The sequence below is a fragment of the Bactrocera neohumeralis genome, chromosome 6, assembly GCF_024586455.1.
Source record: "Bactrocera neohumeralis isolate Rockhampton chromosome 6, APGP_CSIRO_Bneo_wtdbg2-racon-allhic-juicebox.fasta_v2, whole genome shotgun sequence".
NCBI lineage: Eukaryota > Metazoa > Arthropoda > Insecta > Diptera > Tephritidae > Bactrocera > Bactrocera neohumeralis.
This window is the reverse complement of record NC_065923.1, coordinates 33,490,616-33,510,824: the sequence shown is the minus strand read 5'-3', so window position 1 is coordinate 33,510,824 and position 20,209 is coordinate 33,490,616. Positions and strand designations below refer to the sequence as shown.

General features: G+C 38.7%; 1 protein-coding gene across 2 annotated transcripts in view; it reads left to right on the top strand.

The window, feature by feature from the left end:
• Nucleotides 1-20,209, top strand: part of LOC126761497 (homeobox protein araucan-like) — a 114,584-nt gene that overhangs the window by 38,648 nt on the left and 55,727 nt on the right. For both annotated transcript variants that reach the window (XM_050477750.1, XM_050477749.1), the window contains exon 3: nucleotides 14,660-14,781. In XM_050477750.1, coding sequence (XP_050333707.1) covers nucleotides 14,660-14,781 — 122 coding nt within the window. The remainder of the gene's footprint in view (nucleotides 1-14,659; nucleotides 14,782-20,209) is intronic.

Sequence of the window (20,209 nt, the reverse complement as noted above, 5' to 3'; positions counted from 1 at the left end):
GCTTTCAAAAATAATTCATGTCCAATTTGATGAAGATATCTTGTCAAATGGAAAAGCTATCCATACAAGCTTTTTATTTCAATCGTTCAGTTTGTATGGCGGCTATATGCTATAGTTATTCGATCTGAACAATTTCCTCGGAGGTTACATCATTGCCATCGAAAATAACTCACGCCAAATTTCATGAAGATATCTCGTCAAATGGAAAAGCTTTTTATACAAGCACTTGATTCTGATTGTTCAATTTGTATGACAAATATATGCTATAGTTATTCGATCTGTACGTTTTCTGCAGGAATTGCATCATTGCCTTAGACAATGATTCAATGCGAAATTTGATGAAGATATCTCGTAAAATGGAAAAGCTTTCCATACAAGCATTTGATTTTTATTGGTCAGTTTGTATGGCAGCTATATGCTATAGTGATTCGATTTGTACAATTTCTTCATAGATTGCACCATTGCCTTAGAAAATGATTTTTGCCAAATTTTAAGAAGATATCTCGTCAAATGGAAAATATGTCCATACAAGCATTTGATTTTCAGCGGTCAGTTTGTACGGCAGCTATATGCTATAGTTGTTTGATCTGAACAATTTCTTCGTAGGTTGCGTCAATAGAAAATAATTCTTTCCAAAATTGAAGAAGTTTTCTTGTGAAATGAAAAAGTTGATTTTCAGCGGTCAGTTTGTATGGCAGCTATGTATATGCCATAGAAGTCCGATATCGCCGGTTTCGACAAATGAGTAGCTTCTTGGATAGAACAGGGCGTGAAACAAATTTCAGATCGATAGCTCGAAACCGGAGAGACTAGTTCAAGTATATACAGAGAGATGGGCATGACTAAATCGACTAAGCTTGTCATATAGATTATTTAAATATATACTCTTTAGGGTCTCCGACGCTTCCTAAGTGTTGCAAATATCTTAATATATTCTGTTCAGGGTATAAAAAGTTAGATGTTAACTCAGATTTTGCCAGGCAACTCATAAATATTTGTTTGTGTGTATTTTTTCACAATATTTCTTTTATAGTTAGACACACATAAATATCAAGGTAATTATTTTTGCGCAAACGCCTATTTTTCGAAGCATGAAAACGCACGTGAAATCAATAATGGATGGTACGTTAGCACTCATGTACGCGCACGGCCCGCAAGAGCACCCTACTAATTAAGCGATCTAATTGTTTTGACTGCATTAAGTCGCAGCGAATCGCGAGGTGCGAGCGCGTGTGCATTTATATCGAGCAAATACTATATATGTGTTTGTAGTTGTATTTGTGTTGCTTGACGTGCGTGTGGCTATTAAAGGCGCGCATTCGTGTGAATGCGCATGCGCATGCGCAACGCATTTTCTTTGCAAACTGCACTAGAGACTTTCGCATTCATTTTGCACACGTTTGCACATCCCCACATACATATTAAAACACATATATATATAAAATTGCAATGCGCGCCACGATTCACGATTGTGAAAAATTGGTTTGCTTGTAATTAGCTGGTTGCTGCTGTGCTGGCTTTCAGTGCCACACTTAAAGTACACATGCTTATTATTTATTATTTATTAGATTTCACAGCACTGAAAGCATTTCCAAATGCTATTTACTTGACTTAACATAATGCGCTTGTGTGTGTGTGTGTGTTTCACACATGAGTGTTAGGAAATCCAATAAATAGGCAACTATGTAGCCCAGTCGCGTGTGTAAGTCACATTAGCACAAACAATAAAATACAAAAACTTATTAATAATATAGATATATATTTAATTGAAGAGATTTTTTATATATATTTATAATAACATGGAAAATATCAGTAAATCTTAAGCATAACGGTGCATATGAAAAAAATTTCTCACTCTGGCGAGATAACGAAATAAATTTTGCTTAAGCATTCCAATATCATAAATTTGTAGAAACGTGTACGTAATGGTTTTGTGACGTTCACAGTCATAATAACGTCGTTTCTTTCAAGCCACTTGACGTATCTGTGTTAATTATGTAAATAGCGCTGACAAGTGATATGTTACTATTTATTTGCTTGTTTGCAGAAATCTTAGTTTTCAAATTCTTTATTAAACAAAATAAAAGTGCAAATATATTATATATAGCCCCTTGTAACAGATAAATGTCCTTGGAGGCAAAATTGTGTTAATACAGTGGATGCGAAAGCAATTTGATATTATCATAGATAATGATTGCGAAATCGGGGGACATGGCTTATCTCTAAGGGTTGTCGGTTAGTGGAAGTCGGTAGGTGCTGTTTACAGCAAATAAAGATGCAGGGCTGAAGAGCGTGGCGGAATTGGCAGCACTAGTAGATCAACATCTGCATAGTTCATAAAGGACCTCAGGGGTGGGCGGCAAGCTGAGTAAGAATCTGAATAGCATGCTTACACTCTTTAGTAAGCCAAACAGTTCATAAGAAAGTGGGGTTAGCCGTCTAAGCAAATTTGTGATAGGCTCAAAGAACCTGTAAGAGTTTTATGTAACACAGCGGACCGAAGTTTCAAGCTATTCAAGTAAGATCGCTTTTAAGACCGACCCCATAACCTAACTTAACCTAGATAATTCCATAACAGAAGAGTAGTTGAGAAAAATTGGCAATATTGAAAAGGTAGCATCCTAAAATCATGGTTTTGCAGATTTATAGAATATACAATAGCCTTCCGATAAATAATTAGCCTACAACATAGTTGTCTTTTAACTCATTAAACTTGGCTCAGCGATTCTCCAACTTTTCTAACAAGTCCGCAATTCGCGGTGGTCCGTAAGTTGGGCATCTGTGGCATCGGAAACAAATTATGTCAAATCTAGAGATATGGTGATTGGAGCAGCAGCCTCTAGGATAGTTCGATTAATTTGGCGGTGGCAATGACAGAGCTTTGAGCAGCTGCGTTATCATGATGAGGGTGCGCTTTTTTCTTTGGTGTATTTTTGTGCAATTCACCCAATATTTTGGTTGATAGAGACCCCTTTGCACTTCTGCAGATAGTCAATATAAATCACGCCTTGTAAATCGAAAAACCGATAGATAGAGCAGTTTCCGCCTCTTTCCGTCAAACACTGCTGTATACCATTCCCAAAATTGCGTAAGTATTACGGCACCCATCGCCCTAAAAATTTTCTTTTATTAAATCAAACCATCTCCCTCATAAGAACATAATTCACTATATGCCTGCTGTCTCAGCTATCTTTCACATGTTTCATCGGTAGTATTTTAATGTGAGTTCGTGAACTCGTGTCAATTCATCTTCCGTGGTACTCAGTCATTTTCGGGACTTGAAAACCCGACCCGCCTTTTGGTTTAAATGCAATTTCTGACAAACTATTTGATCCATTTGAATCGACTCTTGTATAGTATAATTTTGTATAATCTTTACATGCTTAGAGTGTAAATTTTTCAGAATGTCCTTATTTCTAATGCAACGCCTTTTTATATACTGTCATTTTGTTTGTCAACGTAAAGTGGATAATGCGATTCCGATTTTCGGAAGAAAAATTTCTAGCGGGTAGCTCACGAAAGGGTATGTTAATAAACAGAATTGTCGCATTTGCAGTGATGATATTCTGCTTGCCATTAGTGATCAGAAAGTCTCTGTTTTGTGTGTTCTATGGGCAGAGGGAGTTATAGATCCGTATTTCTACAAAATCGAAGCCGGTCATAATGTTATAAACAAAAGGGACTACTGTTAAGTCATATTAAATGACTTTTTGGTGTCTGAATTGGTGGATTTTTATCTGGACAACCCTTGGTTCCAACAAAATGGCGCTACATGTTACACAGCCAACGAAATAATCAATAAATTGAACGAAACTTTTGGTGAGCCTATTATTTCGCGCCGTGGGCCTGTGGCGTGGCCTTCAAGAGCGTGCAATTTGACGCCTCTGGATTATTTTTGGGGTTTTGTGCGATCGTTTGTTTATGCAGATAAGCTCAAGAATAATGACCACTAAGAGGAGAACGCGCGTAATTGGAAGTGGCACCGACTTATTGTAACCAAATGTCACCGAGATTACGGCTTCATTTTCAAGCATCAAATAGACGGTTATAATGGCGCGACAACGATCGCCATTGACGGCTATGATCTCACGGGAATTATTTTTGAAGAAATGATACCACCGGCCCATAAACCACGCCAAACCGCGAAACACATTATTTACACAACGTGAACTTTCGTAATAAAGTTGAGTGTTCAGACGAAAGTCTTTCCATTATGAAATGCCAAACAATACTGAACATGACAGCTTGACACGACTCACGCATGATCTATCAAAAAGGGCTATTAAAAAAGTACCTCTACTTGGATCACGCGTTATGTGTTTTATTTCTTCTTAAAAACCACTTGTTTCAAAAATATTATTTAGAATAATGAGTTCTAGTTCCTGAGAAGTAGTGGCATCTTCGAGAACATTGTGATATGGAGTCTTAAAGCTTTTATATTGTTATATTAATTGCTGTTAATATTATATGTTATGTACTATATATGTATGAATATTTCAAAACCTCCTTCAAATATTCTCATGCAATTATGTACAAATTTTATTGAATTTTCTTCACTCTCTTGTCTTCGCAAACTGCATTAACGAGCTGACATATTTTCATAATTATTAGCGATTAGCCGTGCGCGCTTTTCTTGTTCTCACTCCCTGCAAAGGATTAAATCTAAAAGGGGGTATTTTCAAACAAGTTGTTTCACACATTGCAGGCGACTGCGGTGGCAAGTAATGTGGCAGTGGTCATTCACTCAGTCAAAGTACACAGAATTGAAATAAAATAAAGAAATTACTCTGGAATGTGACAGAGCTACTGTGCTTTGACTCCTTAAGCTAATGCCGAGCAGCACGAAATGGAGTTATGCGCATACATACATACAACCACACATATGGCAAGTGAGTGAAAAGTCAAAGTTTTGCGTCTGAAATTCAAATTCCACACTCGGCGAGTTGTGTATTTTCGTGCGATAATTGGCGCCGAGTATTTTTTAATGAGCGCGTTTACATGCGTACGAACGCACACAAACATTCTCATGTATGTGTGTAAAAATAATAATTTATAGGCATATATTTTTGCATGTTCGTTTGCATTTGTATGTGGACGATTCTGCTCGCAATTGTTTTCCTTCAGCTACTTATGCGCCAGCGAGCTACCTGTGTGTAATTTCTCTTGCGAGCGAGTGAACATCTTAATCGCTTAGTAAACACTGACAACAAAAAATTATAATTGCTGCAGCAGAACAGTGGCAACCACTACTCAAATGTCGGCAGCAGTGGCAGGCTGAAACGCTTTGACTGTCTGGTTGAACAGTCGCTGCTGACGAATCGTGTGCAATTCCGTTGTGAGTGGCAATTATATTGTACGTTTTTGTAGAACAACAAAATACAGGCGAGGAAACAATTGTCGGCAGATATTCGAATACTCGTACTTGCAAAAAGTGGGCTCCAATTATAAGCGTAGTCTAGTAAACGTCAAAGCAAAATGCAACGCGCTTAGCGAAAAGTAAAGGGATGAATGAAAAAATGCATTTAAAAAAAAAACAACAACAACAAAAACAAAAAAAGCAAAAAGTTTAAAATTATGAAAGGAAGAAAACTGTTATTAATCTGTTCGAAGTTGCTCACCGAAAACGCAAACTTGGCAGTGGAAGTGTTTTGAAAATTTAAAACTTCGTTAGCACTTAATAAGCACTTACTGACCACAACGTAAGGAGGGCAACATGAAAACTTAGGCACAAAAGTAGCGTCGGCATGTTGCAACAAGAAATTTACATTTCACTCGATACCAAGTTAGTTTCATTAATTTCTAAACAAATCAGTTTGTACTTAGAAGCAGAGAAGTTTCGTGTCATATCAGCATTTGTATCTTTGGTGTTTTACATTGTTGCGAAGATGACTTTGATATTTCGTGATATGTTGACATTAAAAAAACTAAAAATTACAATTGTTGCACTTTAGACCCACATTCAAAAAAATAAATATCTGCAGCACGAATAGAGAATGTACATAACTGGAAATAGAAAGGGGGCAGGTTAGTGATTTTTAAATTAAACAGTGGGTCTTAATGTCTTCGGAAAACTTATTTTTTATTAAGTTTGAAACATAAAGAAGGACACAACAGCCGGTGTCAACAGTGGATGAAATCAATGCGTTGATCAGCACCCTGAAAATGCGCAGAATTTCAGTACCAGTTAGCAGTGTGAAATGGATACAACCACCTTAGAAAGGTCATTAAACTACAATCACCACGATACTCCTCGAAGGGTCAGTCCCGTGAGCAGGTTATAGCTAGTCCCAAGGGATCCGGCTCCCCGCGGTTCCAGAATTAAGTGTCCGGTCAGACATCGTAACCTAAACTATTACCTGTTGAGCTTCCATACTGTTCTGGACTGGTGGCCAGAGGTTGAATCTCAACGTCTCATCCAATACATAGACCATTCACTCAAGAACGTCACCTCGATTTTCAGCTAATTGTTTTCGCCGTCTAAACAATTTACTCGCATGCGAACCTACCTGTTAGGCATTCCGGCTAGGTCACACCGCAAACATCTAAATTTCTACAATAACATGCACCTAATCCTCGATCTGCGCCCCACACAAACACCTCGTTCTATGAGATAAGTGCTTCTGATGTTGAAATGCGTTCAGAGACCCATACTCAGTAAGTTGGAATCCCAGGCTCAGACAAAATCTGAAGTGGGTGTCTCCTTCTATAAACTTAACGTCCCCTTTTAAAAGAATTGTTACCATATTGCCCAACGATATGTCATCCCCAACACCTACATCCAAATTTTGAACAGTTTCAAAAATTCTTCCTCCCGAACGCTCTGTTTCGGACCATGAGCGACCTTCAACTAAGAGAGGAAAATATAGATTGCTGATGGCCCTGCGGGCCGCCACAATCTACCCCAGAAGAGGATCGCCACTGACTTTGTCAAAGGATTTCAGGAAGGGAACGACCTTAGCACTTTTCTACTCACGTGGAAAGTATCCTTCACACACGCACTAATCGTAAATGGCCTCTCGGTATTCCGGATCTTCCCCAAGCACTTGCACATCTAACACAGAAGGAAACGTCTTTGCTTATTTGGCGGAACCTTCGATATCAGACCACTGTAGAAAATAGCTGACATTTCGACATATAGGTGAATAACAAAAAAAAAAAGGTGAATAACAAAAAAAACATATTCTTATCCTACAAACTCGTTAAGAATATTGCAGCTTCGGTGCAGTTGAAGTTAATGTTTTTTTTTTTGTTTTTTGTTTTGGTTTTTGTTTAATATTCAATTTGATTTTGAATATTATTTATTATTAAAATTACAATAAATTAGTTTTTTGAAAAAATCGATGATGTAGAAGAAAGATGAATTTAATTGAGAAACGAGGATCTGCTCACCCAGCAAACTATCTTCGTAAATACTGAGTGGTCATGCGAAGACCTTCCTTACACAGATAAGAAGTGAAAGTAGAAAGAAAGACTCCTCTCGGTTATTTGGAAGTATTGATTCTATCAGATGTGGCTATATCTATAATAATACTTTTCCGTTACATTTTTTAAGCCACTCGAAAGGCTGGTCCAGTCTTCTTCTTCTTTATTGGCGTAGATTCCGCTTACGCGGTTATAGCCAAGTTCACAACAGCGCGCCAGTCGTTCTTCCTTTTCGCTGTTTGGCGCCGATTGGCCGATTCCAATGGAGTGGAGGTCTTCCTCTGCTTTCTCCGGTGGGTACTTCGTCGAGATGACCTAGCCAGCATATCCACTGTCTCTTAGTTTGCTGAATTATTTCAATGTCACCGTATATCTCGTACAGTTTATGGTTCCATCGACTGCGGTACTTGTATTTGCCAATGCGAAAAGGACCATAAATCTTCCGTAGAAAATTTCTCTCGAAAACTCGAAATGACGACTCATCAGATATTGTCATCGTCCATGCCTCTGCATCATAAAGAATGACAAGGATGATGAGTGAATATGATCTTTGTTCGTCAAGAGAGGACTTTACTTCTCAAATTCCTACTTAGTCGAAAGTAGCACCTGTTGACAAGAGTTATTCTCCGTTGGATTTCGAGAGTGACATTGTGGTTGCTGTTAATACTAGTTCCAAGATAGACGAAACTACATATCTACGACTTCAAAGTATGACTGGCAGCAGTGACGTGCGAACCTAGTCGCCAGTTCGACGACTGTTTATTTAATGACAGGAGATTAACTTCCTTATCCAGTCTGGAGAAAGCAGGGCTAACGGCGCGATTGTTGAGATCAATGGTGGCAATATCATCGGCGTACCCCTGAAGTTGACCACTCTTTTAAAAGATTGTAACTTCTATATTTAAGTCGCACGATAGAAAGTCGCCTTGTCTGAGAGGTAATTTCCGATTCTGACGGAGCTTTTGGTATTGATCAACGTCAGTTTACACAGCCGTATTCGTTTTGCGGGGATACCAAATTCAGAGATAGCTCCTTTTCGTGCTGTACAGAGGAGATTTGAAATCATCGAATAGGTGGTGTGCGTCGATCCTCTTTTCACAGGCCTTTTCCAAGATTTAGTGCATGGTGATTATCTCATACTGATTTACTGTAGACCTTGTAAATATTAAAGTTTCAGTTTAGTTCTTTATCGATATACAAGAGTGGGAAGGAATTTGAACAAGCAGAAAAGTATGTAGTTAATTTGGAAGGTTTTCCTTTTCGTAATATCAATAAACTCATCTTATATCATATAGATAGGTTAGGTTTGAGTTTGCTATATTTAAAAAGCCAAAACTTCTTCTTCTTAATTGGTGAAGACACCGCTTACGCGATTATAGCCGAGTTAACAACAGCGCGCCAGCCGTTTCTTCTTTTCGCTACGTGGCGCCAATTGGATATTCCAAGCGAAGCCGGGTCCTTCTCCACTTGGTCCTTCCAACGGAGTGGAGGTCTTCCTCTTGCTCTGCTTCCCCCGGCGGGTACTGCGTCGAATACTTTCAGAGATGGAGTGTTTTCGACCATCCGGACAACATGACCTAGCCAGCGTAGCCGCTGTCTTTTAATCGCTGAACTATGTCGATGTCGTCGTATATCTCGTACAGCTCATCGTTCCATCGAATGCGGTATTAGCCGTGGCCGACGCGCAAAGGACCATAAAACGCAGAACTTTTCTCTCGAAAACTCGCAACGTCGACTCATCCGTTGTTGACATCGTCCAAGACTCTGCACTATACAGCAGGACGGGAATTATGAGTGACTTATAGAGTTTGGTTTTTGTTTGTCGAGAGAGGACTTTGCTTCTCAATTGCCTACTCAGTCCGAAGTAGCACCTGTTGGCAAGATTTATCCTGCGTTGGATTTCTAGGCTGACATTGTTGGTGGTGTTTACGCTGGTTCCAAGATAGACGAAATTATCAACAACTTCAAAGTTATGACTGTCAACAGTGACGTGAGTGCCAAGTCGCGAGCGCGACGACTGTTTGTTTGATGACAGGAGATATTTCGTCTTGCCCTCGTTCACTGCCAGACCCATTTGTTTTGCTTCCTTGTCCAGTCTGGAGAAAGCAGAACTAACGGCGCGGGTGTTAAGGCCGATGATATCAATATCATCGCCAGCAGCTGTACACTCTTATAGAAGATGGTACCTTCTCTATTTAGTTCTGCGGCTCGAACTATTCTCTCCAAAAGCAGGTTGAAAAAGTCGCACGATAGGGAATCGCCTTGTCTGAAACCTCGTTTGGTATCGAACGGCTCGGAGAGGTCCTTCCCGATTCTGACGGAGCTTTTGGTATTGCTCAACGTCAGCTTACACAGCCGTATTAGTTTTGCGGGGATACCAAATTCAGACATCGCGGCATAAAGGCAGCTCCTTTTCGTGCTGTCGAAAGCTGCTTTGAAATCGACGAAGAGGTGGTGTGTGTCGATTCAAAACAGTTTTTTAATAATTATAGCTAATTTATGGCTAATAAGAAAAAAAGCTAACTTCGGTTGCACTGAAGCTTTAGTACTCTACTTCTATAGTGACTTAATCTGAACGGTTTCTTTGAAGGTTGCACCACTTCGTTAGAAAATAAGCCATGCCAAATTTGGTGAAAATCTCTCCTCAAATGAAAAATGTTTCCATACAAGCACTTGATTCCGATCGTTCAAGAAATAACCCACATCAAATTTCTTGACGATTTCTAGGCAGCTGAAAAAAATTATCCATACAAATACTTCATTTCGATTGTTGGCTTTTTATGGCATATGTTAAAGTTGAGTGTAACCTAATGATTATGAAGGTCAATAGGCCCTTTTACAATTGTGTTTAGAATTATTTTGTCGTGCCTTAAACAATTAAAGAAAATTGTAAGTTTCGATAAATAACAAAAGTTATTTTTAACCCACTGTCTGATATGCTTCTCTCTCATGCTTTATAGGCATAGCATTCATAGCATTAAATTTAATGGACGTGATTTTAAATTGCGCTTTGCATATAATGAATGCCAATCTTAATTTATTCAATTGTGCAGAAAATAGTTATACAAATGTTTAACGTCCGAAATCGCTTAACGTTCGGAACATTTGCAAACCAAATACACGCCGCGCGCTTCCCCTCAAAATACTCGCGGACGCGGTAGATAGTTGCAAGCGGCACCGCTATGCGCTTTGCCAAGCCGTAATAAATACCTCTATGATATGGTCATTGTAATGTTTGTTTTTGCTGTTGCTGCCGCCGAAAGAGCCACAGTTTCCACAATTTTCACATTGGCCAACGCCACCTAATATTGAGGTATCCATACATATGTATTTACATATGTACCTTTGGGTATGCAGATATATAATTAGCTTTTTTCATATTTGCAAAACTCCGATGTGTTACTGAGTGGTAGTGTGGTGGCTGTGTGTCCATCGCCGTTTGGCTGCAGTTGGCACAACAATTAGTGCAACACCGAAGTGCAGCAGCTCATAAAAAGTAGTTAATTGCATTTTTATGCAAATCGCAAACATTAAAATAATTACAGTTGTTGACTCTTGTTTCAAGCTGATTTCAAAAAAAAAAAAAAAAATATGCGAATAAGCGAAAATGCAAATACAATTCGATGGCGGAAAAAGGTTTAAAGTCAAAAAAATTGTCTACCGCGCAGCCGTAAAAAGTTTGAAATGCATTTATTGAGGAGGAAACATGCGACCAGCGGCCTACGCGGCACAGTTAAAGCTGCTGCCGGCGTTCTTCCCCGCTCACCGGTCATCGCATCGACTCAAAAAGCGTCGTTGGACGCTCAAATGTGCGTTCATTTTGCTGACTCTTGATAACGGTCTGCCATGCATACCAATTCACACACATACATACATACAATTGCGTTTGTGTAGGCACTCAACCTCCTTGGCTGCCGTCAAATATGTTGTTGTCACAAGCGTGTCGAGTGCGCCAGTGTTTACGTGGATCCGGATATAATTTACTTTGCAACAGATTTAATGTCTTGTAAAAATGCGCGATTAGCAGCCAGTGGCACACAAACGCAGCAACACAATTTGCCACATATGTACGTACACACATGTTAATGGCGGAAAAGCCATGCGAGCAGTCGTCAACAACAAGACGATGAAGTTGTTGTGCTTGTATGTAGTACATAAATCGGCAACAATGCGTTTTACATTTTATTGACTGCTTGTTGGCTGGCGTTCGCTAATTGCCGCTTGTACGCCTAATTTAACAAGGCATAAGAAAATAAATAAATTTAATTGTAGAAATATTTGTGTACGAGAAGTGAACTCGCATGCAAACATCTTTCTAATTTTTTCGCCACATCCAAGGTCGCCGAGAGAAAAGCCCGAAAGCAGTGGTAAAAAGATGTGGGGCCGTTCTCTAAAGGAATGTTTCTAATACTTTGCAAATTTAAATAAATATACATATTTACAGACACTTCTTCAATGTTTTTGATGAATAAATCAAATACGAAGTAGTGTTTTATATTCTCATCGCATCTATATAAAGGGTGATTCATTTGAAGGTTTCCTACTTTTAAAAGAAAAAAACTACGAAACTTCAAATTTAATGGGGAATGTTTATTATCATTAAAAAGAACATTGTTTATTTATTTCTCGCATCTGATAAAGTGATAATCTCTGATATTTCATTATACGTCATTTACATAATCGTTCAAATACCGTACTTTTTTGTAAAGTTTTATTCCGCTGATCATCAATTGGTTCCAAAATGTATATATTATACAGAGAATGTCGGAGCTTCATTTTCAGGCATCATATAAGTAGTCATCAGATGGAATTCAAAATAGCTTTATATTGGAAAAAGGCGATGGTTGTGAACCGATTTCAACCAAATTGTTGTTTTTCGATCAAATACATGTCATCAGGGTGTTAAGAAAATATTATTTACTGAATTTCATTGAAATCGTCTTGCAAACGTATTTTCCTCAAGAGCCCATGCCCAGAAGGAGCTGAGATATGGTTCTTGGTCCATAAGTGGGCGGCGCCACGCCCATTTTCATTCATCAGTTTTGCGAAAAAAGGTCTTCGTGCAGCTTCCTTTCTGCAGTGAACACTTCTTCCGTATGAAATTTATGGGTGATGTTTCTAACGAATTTTTTGTTAGTCGGTTAACGCACTTTTAAGTGATTTTGAACATAGTCCTTTTGATAATGGGAGGCACAATGTAGCTAGTTCTGCCTTTTGAACTGTAAGTTATATTTCTTCCAACATTGAACTGTATATGGAAAACCTGAAGAAACGACTCTGTAGACTTTGGTTGACATAGCTATAGTAGTTTCCGAGATATGTACAAAATATAGTAGGGGGCGGGGCCACGCCCACTTTTCCAAAACAATTGCGTCCAAATATGCCCCTCTCTAATGCGATCCTTTGTGCCAAATTTCATTTTAATATCTTTATTTATGGCTTAGTTATGACACTTTATAGGTTTTCGGTTACCGCCATTTTGTGGGCGTACCGCCATCTTCGAACTTAACCTTCTTATGGAGCCAAGGAATACATACGTGTACCAAGTTTCATCATGATATCTCAATTTTTACTCTAGTTGCAGCTTGCACGGACGGACGGACAGACAGACAGACATCCGGATTTCAACTCTACTCGTCACCCTGATCACTTCGGTATATATAACCCTATATCTGACTCTTTTAGTTTTAGGACTTACAAATAACCGTTATGTGAACAAAACTATAATACTCCCCTTAGCAACTTTGTTGCGAGAGTATAAAAACAGAATCCATAATATCCTTTACAGCTGAACTTTTTAAAGCGTAAAAGGATAAAAAGAAATTTCATTCTGATATTGGGCAGTCCGATTTTGGTGGCTGTTTTGGGTATGAAACGCGTTCTTGCTCGACTCAACCATATAAAGCTGATTTTTGGTTTTAAAACGGACCGTAAATAGGTCTCTTTGGACATGCTTGATCGTGCGAATACCAATCCCACATTCATGGTGAGCAAACAAGTCAACAATATTCGGATTGAAGGGAAAAAAACTAGACAAAACCAATTAAAAAACCACGCCGAAGCCGCTCAAAAATCAAGGTGATCAAGGTGAATTTGTTCTGGAGGAACAGACGGGCAATAAAAAGTTCTATTTGGCCGTAATGAGGCATTTGTGTGGGAGCATCCGTCGTTAAAGTCCGGAATTGTGGAAGAACAATTCATGGATTATACACGATGACAATGCACTGCTTAGAAAAAAAACCATTTTCATATTTAGTCAATTTTGAAATATTGTTTATATTTAAGCTGTCATACATCGAAAGAGAGATCCCAAAAGTTTAATTATGACTTGCGATCATGCTTAATGTATAGTTGCACCGGAACTCTCCTCATTTCTTTCTGAATAGCTGGTAATTTTGTTTACAAATAACATACAAAGAGAATTGAAATATTATTTCAGTGTTTACAAAAATCTTGAATTTTAGTTTCAAATTTCATTACACAGCATATTATCACAAAAGTATAAAATTTTTTCTAATATTATATCGGTTCCCTACTTAACTAATTTATACTGCTTAGGCAAAAATACTTTCATCTTCATCATTGCTCACTTGTTTATCTAATTGTTATTATTCTTACTTCATCTAGCGTTATATCTTTGCCACTGTTCCCTAAATGCTTTTCAAAAAGAGTTTTTCGTGCTTGTCATTTGGAATTTCATTTAAATATTTCAACAACTTCACTGCCTAATGAAACGCCAGCTGTTGTACAAATGTTGTTATGCAAATTTTCTTAAAAGTAAATTTCTTCAAATATGCAACTACAATGCCTGCCTGGCACATATACATAGATGCCGACATAGACAGTTATAGTCTTATTCAACTCTTTTTCTATTCGAGCTTGCATTTCAGTCGTTTGCCTATAGCACTTGCTGCTTGAAATGTTGAAATGAACTTGAGTTCACAGCACAGCTCAGTTCGGCTCCGGCTGCCTCAGTGTCGGCAGTTTGGTTGACAAAATTCTGTAGCAATTAAATGCAAAATTATTCACTTCGCCAGCTGTTTGCCAACTGAAAGCTAACCCATTTCTATATTCTGATAGATAACTGTATGTATGTACAAGCGCATGTATTTATTTACTAAGTTGTAGATCTTCAATTCATTAAGTTTATTCACATTTAATAAAGCAAATAAACGATTGATGTTTGTGAAATTGAATTATTTTTGGGGATTCTAATTTTTTTTGGTTTTTGTTTCAGAGTACGCCTTACACTTTGAAGGATGGCAGTTGTAATGGTAGTGAGGTGACAACTTGGACTTCGACGGGGTTGCCACCTTCAACCGGTTACTATACGTACGATCCAACATTCGGTGCGTATGGGTAAGTGCAAGAGATAACAGTAAACTGTAAATAATAATAAAACACACAAAATATCTAAATTTGAGTGGAAACAGTTAAGTTCGGTTTCTGGAGTTGAGGTAATGTAAGACACAGTATGTTTTCCGTAACTTCTGTCCAAATTAATAATAAAGGAGAGAAAATAACAATATAAGACCACAGAGACTTCAAATCTAATGGGGAATATTTATTATCATTCGAAAGAACATTCATTGGCAGTTATTTGTTGAGAATTATCTCTTCCATTATGGCCGCGGCTACGTTTCAGATGGTCCATCTGTTGAGTTTCGATGACTCATTGGAGCATTTTGACTGCTAACTGGCGAATGACATCTATGACGGTTGGCTCCAAGGCCTGAATCGAAGAGAGATGGTCCGCTTAGGTTTTCGACTTTACGTATCCCTATAAGAAAAAATCTTATGGTGTGATATCACACGATCTGGATCGCCAATCGACCGGCGCAAAGTTGAAATTATCTTCTCACCGAAGTGTTCTCTCAATAAATCCATTGATTGATGCGATGTGTGAGAAGTTGCGCCATCTTGTTGAAACCAAAGATCGTGAGCTTCAATTTCAGTTATCAAGCTCACCGGCATCATTTTTGAAGAAATATTGATCGATAATTCCTCCTGCACCGGATCTTCTTGGAACTTTTCAAGAGCACATAGAGCGAAGTGATGTCGCTTGGTCGAGTGGTTTCAGTTCTTGCTTAAACTGTTTTTATATGCTTTTCATTTAAGATCTCGACGTAAAAGTCAAAGTCTAAGTCCTTCCATACGTCAGTCCGAGTTGCTGCGAACGGCGCCGAATCGACTCTACGCGGTCTTCGTGTACACTCTCAACTACGGCTGCTATATTTTCTTTACGGCGTGCTGAAGGTGGTCTATTCGATCGAATATTATCCAATAATGAATGCTGAGTCTCCAGATGGCCGATAATGTTGGTATTCTATTTGAAGTGGGCGTGGTTGTGTGCCAATTTCGTCAATTTCAGAGCAGTGGAAAATGGATTCCCTAGAGGGCTTACATTATGGTTTTCGGAAGATGCTTCCGTCTTTCTAGATAAGCCCGCCCAAGTCATTCCCCATCATTAGAAGAAGGTCCAACCTACTTTCTCGCACCTACTTTGTGCGTTATCTAGTTCGTTTTCCATATTTGTTGGGACCCCACCAAAAGCCTTTGTCCACCGTACAGAAAAGTAGTCTCCTTTCATGGTCCCAATGTTGTCTTAATAACGAGACCTAGTAAAGAATTGATGCAAGCCCTTATGAGGCAGTGCCTTCAGTGTAGACAGTCGTGAAGAGGGAGTCATCTCAACTTTGAACTAACACATTAACTAAGTGCTGAAGGGAGGGGAACATTTTCTGTGGCCTGCCAAGATTTTAGGGCGGAGACAGCCTTTTAACAATTTCTGTAGAATGTCATCCCCAAATACTGAGATATCAGAATAACTCGAACACCAGCCCAGCTTTCAAGCAAATCCAAATAAGACATCCTAAGCACGATCTGTGTTAGTGAGGGGATCTATGGCTCGTAGGAATCCTACAAGATCGTGGTGGCTGCAAGTCATTTAGCATTACTTAGGCTGCAGCATGCGGAGACGAACCAACCTTTGCAGTCCTCTGACTATAACCAGAGAAGGAGAGGCTAACCGCACTTTTCGAAAAATCTTCATAACAGCCGTACATGCTACACTGGCTCTATACTGCGTTTATTGTATAAAGAAATTTAGTAGATCTTAAGCGATATACATACTTACGATCAAATTTGACTCGAACTATCACGAACGGACATACCAATGATGGTATAAGAACTAATCTAGGCATTTTTACCGATTCGATTCGATTTGCGTATGGAGAACCAGTTCGCATCATATTTGATCTTGGGTCTATGCTGTTGTAGTACCATAATTAAACCTTTAGTAGCAATTACATGCATACAATTCCACTATTTGCCTAGAGTGAGACCTGAGATTTCCTCTCCTCTGGCTGAATTAAAGTTCAACTTATTTTTTACCTTCGCGCTCCTTCAAAGCAAATTCAGTGTAAATTAACAGCAAATAAATCTTCGACAAATTCCACAAATAACCGTGACTACCTGAAATCTGCGTTAAGCCCTTATTTGATATCTATCTAAATAGAATTGAAGTAAAAATCTTCACAACAATCTTGGCGAAGTTTTTGCGAAGCATGCGTACTTCTCGTACTTCTTCCCTTTCATTCATCATGAGCGAAGAACAGAATGTTAAATTAATTTCTAATCTCCACAATATATAGTGTGAATCGAACTTTGAACCGCGCACAAACGCGCATACCTATGCAAACCCCCACACTACCAGCAGACGATACAAGTCCGTCGCTCATAAAAGCCAACAAGTACAAGCATTATAATGTTTTTTACAGCTTGCTTGTCTACACATCAATACATAATACATACATTTTATTCGCTATGGGTGTGTGTGAGTGTGTATGGTGTGTGCGCAGAGTAAGTTCTTAAATTGCTGGCAAAATTCCGAACTTGTGAACTCGCCGCAATAAAAAGCGAAAATCGAGACGTGAGATAATTCCATCTGGGCCAAGCGCGCCAACTCATCCCACAGCGCTCAGAAGCTGCCAAGTTTCCAGCAGCCGTGCCACACCGCTTCCGGTTACTTTAAAAACGCCTGCTGTGATGCGCTATGCTATGCGCTGCGGCAGCTGCAAGCTGAATAGTTTCCCCACACGATGAGCCGAGCGTCGTGGCGTATGATGAACTTATAGTGGCACACACACCCGCTCGCCTGCCTTGGTTGGCTGCTTGCATGACTTTCGGGTTTTGTTGTTTATTTGTTGCGTTGTAATTTTGGCAGGCGGGCGCACTTAAAAATGCGTGCGGCAACTGGCTGCCTCTTACGCCGCGCTGCCCTTCGATGCTTTTGACCGAAAAGTCAGCACACAGGCGGCGTCTAAAGCGAAGCACCAGAGCGACAGCAATTGAAACTTTGCCAGACGCAGCCGGCGAGCGAGCGATTGGCAGCCAACAAAAGCCAAGAAAGCAAAAGTGGCCAGCTTGCGAAGTTTGCCGAGCAGCGACAGCAGACACGAAAACGCGTTTGGCTTTGCAAAGTCAGTGTGCGAGTCACAAGTGGCGCGGCCCATTGTGTGCTGCCCTGAGACAATGAAATGTATGAGTGGTGAGCGCACGCACAGCCGGCTGAACTGAAAAGTTTAAAGTTTTTTCGCTCCGTTGCCGGAGGGTATTGTGCCTTAAATTGCCATTTTTTATTTCGTTAAATTCGTTTTAGATTGTACTAAAAAGCTTATTTTAGAAGTTAGTTGTGAAAATTGTGACTTTTGTTTTAAATTCAGTTTGTAAATTATATTTTAAAGTTATTGCTTTTCAAATAAGAGACATTTTATAATACAGGATTTGAGAAACTAAAATTAATTAAGTACTTCACAAAATTTCACATCCTCAGAAAAAGCTATTTATAGTTGGTTGAAGAGCTGCGATAGGAAAAGTGTTTAGGCCAAGTGACGAAATCTTTATACCTAACATATTTTAAAGTTATGTGAACCTTCTTTATGTTAAATCATAATTTCTAGACGATTAGTTTTCTGACTATTTTAAAATATAATTTTCTTCAAAGTGAAATTCAGAAATATTTTTATTTTGGGATTTGTCCTATCACGTCACTTTTTTCTGGTGACAACAAACCACATATTTTCTTGAAAAGTACGAACATCCTTCTAGATAAATTAAATTAATTAAATTATTTTTCCTTTATATTTGGCTTCAGGGAGGTCTTTTTCTTCTGTATTGGCGTAGACACCTATTCGATTATAGTCAAATTTCCAGTCGTTCTTCCTTTTCGCTGTTTGTCACCAATTGCAGAGTTCAAGTATAGCTGCTCCTTCTCCACCTGATTTTTACCAGCTGGACAGCAGCACCTTCCCAATTAAGGAATAGGACATTCTCTTCAAATCGTAATCCTTAATGCGTTTGCGGTGATGGTCATCAAAAGGGAGGTCTCTCATCCGAAGCATCATTTCATCGTTTCATTGGGAGCGTTTTTTACGTGGCCGGTTCCAAACCCAGGGGAGGGATGTTTTGCGTTCTCACTTTAGCTCGCCTTCAAACGGAAGTTTTTTGCTACCCACATGTTGCTTGGTATAACTTTTCTCACTTGCGTGAAGTTCTACACATGGCTGGAAAGGACTCCGTCTTCTTAAGTTTTCATTAATCATCTGGCCTTCCATTTCCCTTTGTAACGCTACTCCATTAAGGAAATGTTCAATGGAACCTATCGCCTTGTTCGTCACTCAAATTTGCCGGAAAGAAATCCAGAGGGTGTCTACTAAATGTAGTTTTCGGGCTTATGGTTACTTAGAAAATTTGGACAACCTTCACAAAACATTTCCATTTAAATTACCGGGTAGTATGTTTAGAATTACAAAATCAATGTTATTTAGCGAAATTTTTCAAACGAAGGGACATGCCTAATATATGTACATTTAGTGAATTTTTATTAGTTTGTTAATATTAAAATTATACGCAATAGTTACATAAACAAAGAATAAGAAAAAATCATCCATGAGAAATTAAGATAGTATTTATAAAGGTATATGTTGAGTTTGTTGCATTTTAGTATTGGATCTAAACTATATATGTACATGAGTTTCTTTCTTCAAAATTTAAACTGTTCTAATGTGAACCATATTCCAGTGATAAAGTTATACATTGACCGAAAGAAATAGTAGTCAGAAGGGTCAAAATCTGTACAATATCGCTTGTAACTGAAAACTTTCCAGCCGCTATTTTCTTCTTCTAACATTAGGTATAGAGTTGTCATGATAGGCAATTTTTATCTGGAGTTTAATAGCACATTCCGGATATTTTTCGGTAATTCCTTGCTTCGATTTGTTGAATTGGTGCCGGTAGCGTTTTCTATTAATAGTTTTTTTAGCCTTTATAAGCTCATAATACAGCATATCCTTTTAATCCCACCAAACACAGAGCATGTCCTGGACGTCATGCATATTCACATATAAGTTTTGCTGTTTAAGGTTCTCGTAATGTATCCAGTTTCGTGCAAAATCGTGCTTCAACATCTCTTGACTTCAGTACTTATGCCACCCAATTCTTTTGGTTGCATCCGGCAACTTTAAAAGGTTTGACCGAGTGGCTCCCAAAGATTCTGGGAGCTCTTCTTATGTTTGGTAACAATTTTCAATGGCTGATGCTTCTGTCCCAGTTTGATTGGCATATACAAAGTGACAAACAAGTACCCGGAAATTGTAAAGAAAACGCAAAATATTAAATTAATCATCAATATTTATTTTGTCGCCTTCGAAGTAATCCCCACTAGATGTAATACAGTAATACCTATGGTGAATTTTTTATATCTTCGATCTGGAAAATGGTTGATCAG